At 50.5% G+C, this 1,374-nt stretch overlaps 1 protein-coding gene across 1 annotated transcript; it reads left to right on the top strand.

Annotated features, from left to right (window-relative positions):
- Positions 1-9: 9 nt before the first annotated feature.
- On the top strand, positions 10-1,369 carry LOC108356969 (solute carrier family 22 member 7-like; the record flags this gene model as incomplete). Its single annotated transcript, XM_017608065.1, has 3 exons — positions 10-605; positions 681-835; positions 906-1,369. Coding segments are annotated over exons 1-3 (1,215 nt in total), but the record flags the coding sequence as incomplete, so codon positions are not given.
- Between the last annotated feature and the right edge of the window lie 5 nt (positions 1,370-1,374).

Genomic DNA, 1,374 nt, shown 5'->3' with positions numbered 1-1,374 from the left:
CCACAAATGATGCATCGCCACAATGCCAGCGTTTACATGACGCCTGGCGACGCCAATAGTATAGAAGCGCATGCGCCAACAACGATGCCAATACTCCCAAATACGCCACCACGCACACCACAAATCAATGCGCCGATGCGTGGTAAAATTATCGGCGAGGCAGGACTCTCAGCGCTGCCAACAGCGGCGCCCATACCGGCTTTCGCACCAGGCACCGACATAATCGGTAGTATGTTGGGCGATTTCGGCATCTGGCAGCTGCGCTCGGTGCTGATACTCTTTTTGTGCAAATTACCCGCCTCCTGGTTTATGGCCTGTATTATCTACACAGCGCCGGAAATTAAGCCGAACACGCAGTACTACTGTGACTCAACTCAGCTGAGCGCAAATCAGACGATATCAGAGGATCAGTGCTATTTAGAGGACTCTAGTGCCAGTGTGGCGCGAAAGCCATGCACGCGTTTCGACTACGACGACAACTTCTATTCGCTCATCATCCAATACAATTTGGTTTGCCTGCGTGAAATTTTTGTTGCGTGGACGCAATATTGGCATCTGTTTGGTGTGCTGGTGGGTGGCGTCTTAGGCACCAAAGCTATGCTGAAGTAAGTGGTGCAGTGGTAGGGAAGACGCCTAGCGCAGAAACTAACATAGTCTCCATTTCTTTGCAACCCTTTCAGACTCAGCCCGCGCACGGTATACATTATCGGCGCCGTACTGCAGATCATTTTGGGCGTCACTACCGGCTATTCAATAGATCTATCAATGCATTGCCTTTTTCGTTGCCTCGCAGCTGTCGGTTGCGCGCTAATGTTCACCTCGGCGCAAGCGATATGTAAGTAAAAGTTTGTGCGAACTTCAAAATAGTGCGTATGTCAACATTTCCCTGCCAATTTCTTCCACAGTTGTCGACATCACTGGCGGCCGCTATCGCACTGGTGTCATCATACTCTACGACACTTTCTGGTCGTTGGGCGTAATACTATTGCCGGGCATTTCGTCTTTCTTCAAAAGTTGGAACGAACTCTACTTGGGCATTACATTCCCCACCATTGTGCTATTGTTCCTGCTGCAATGGACACCAGAGTCACCGCGTTGGCTGTTGAAGAATGGCAACGACCACGATGTCTATCGCGTGGAGCGCATGCTACGCAAGGCTGTTGACATCAACGAACGCACATTCCTCATGCCGGATGACTTTCGGCAGCAGTTGACGAAGTTACGCAATACATTGCGTTCACAGAAGCCACCGGCTACATGGCTACAGCTGTGGCGCGGTCCACGTAGTACACATTACATGTTGGCGGCGCACATAGCACTTGCTTGCTATATTGTCAACTACATGGGCATGTTGTTGAATTTGCGCTCATTCGG

The sequence above is a fragment of the Rhagoletis zephyria genome, unplaced genomic scaffold (genome assembly GCF_001687245.7).
Source record: "Rhagoletis zephyria isolate East Lansing unplaced genomic scaffold, Rhagoletis_zephyria_1.1 Rzeph_scaffold_68271, whole genome shotgun sequence".
Classification (NCBI taxonomy): Eukaryota; Metazoa; Arthropoda; class Insecta; order Diptera; family Tephritidae; genus Rhagoletis; species Rhagoletis zephyria.
Note: the sequence above shows the minus strand (reverse complement) of the source record. Positions and strands in the feature narration are given on the sequence as shown.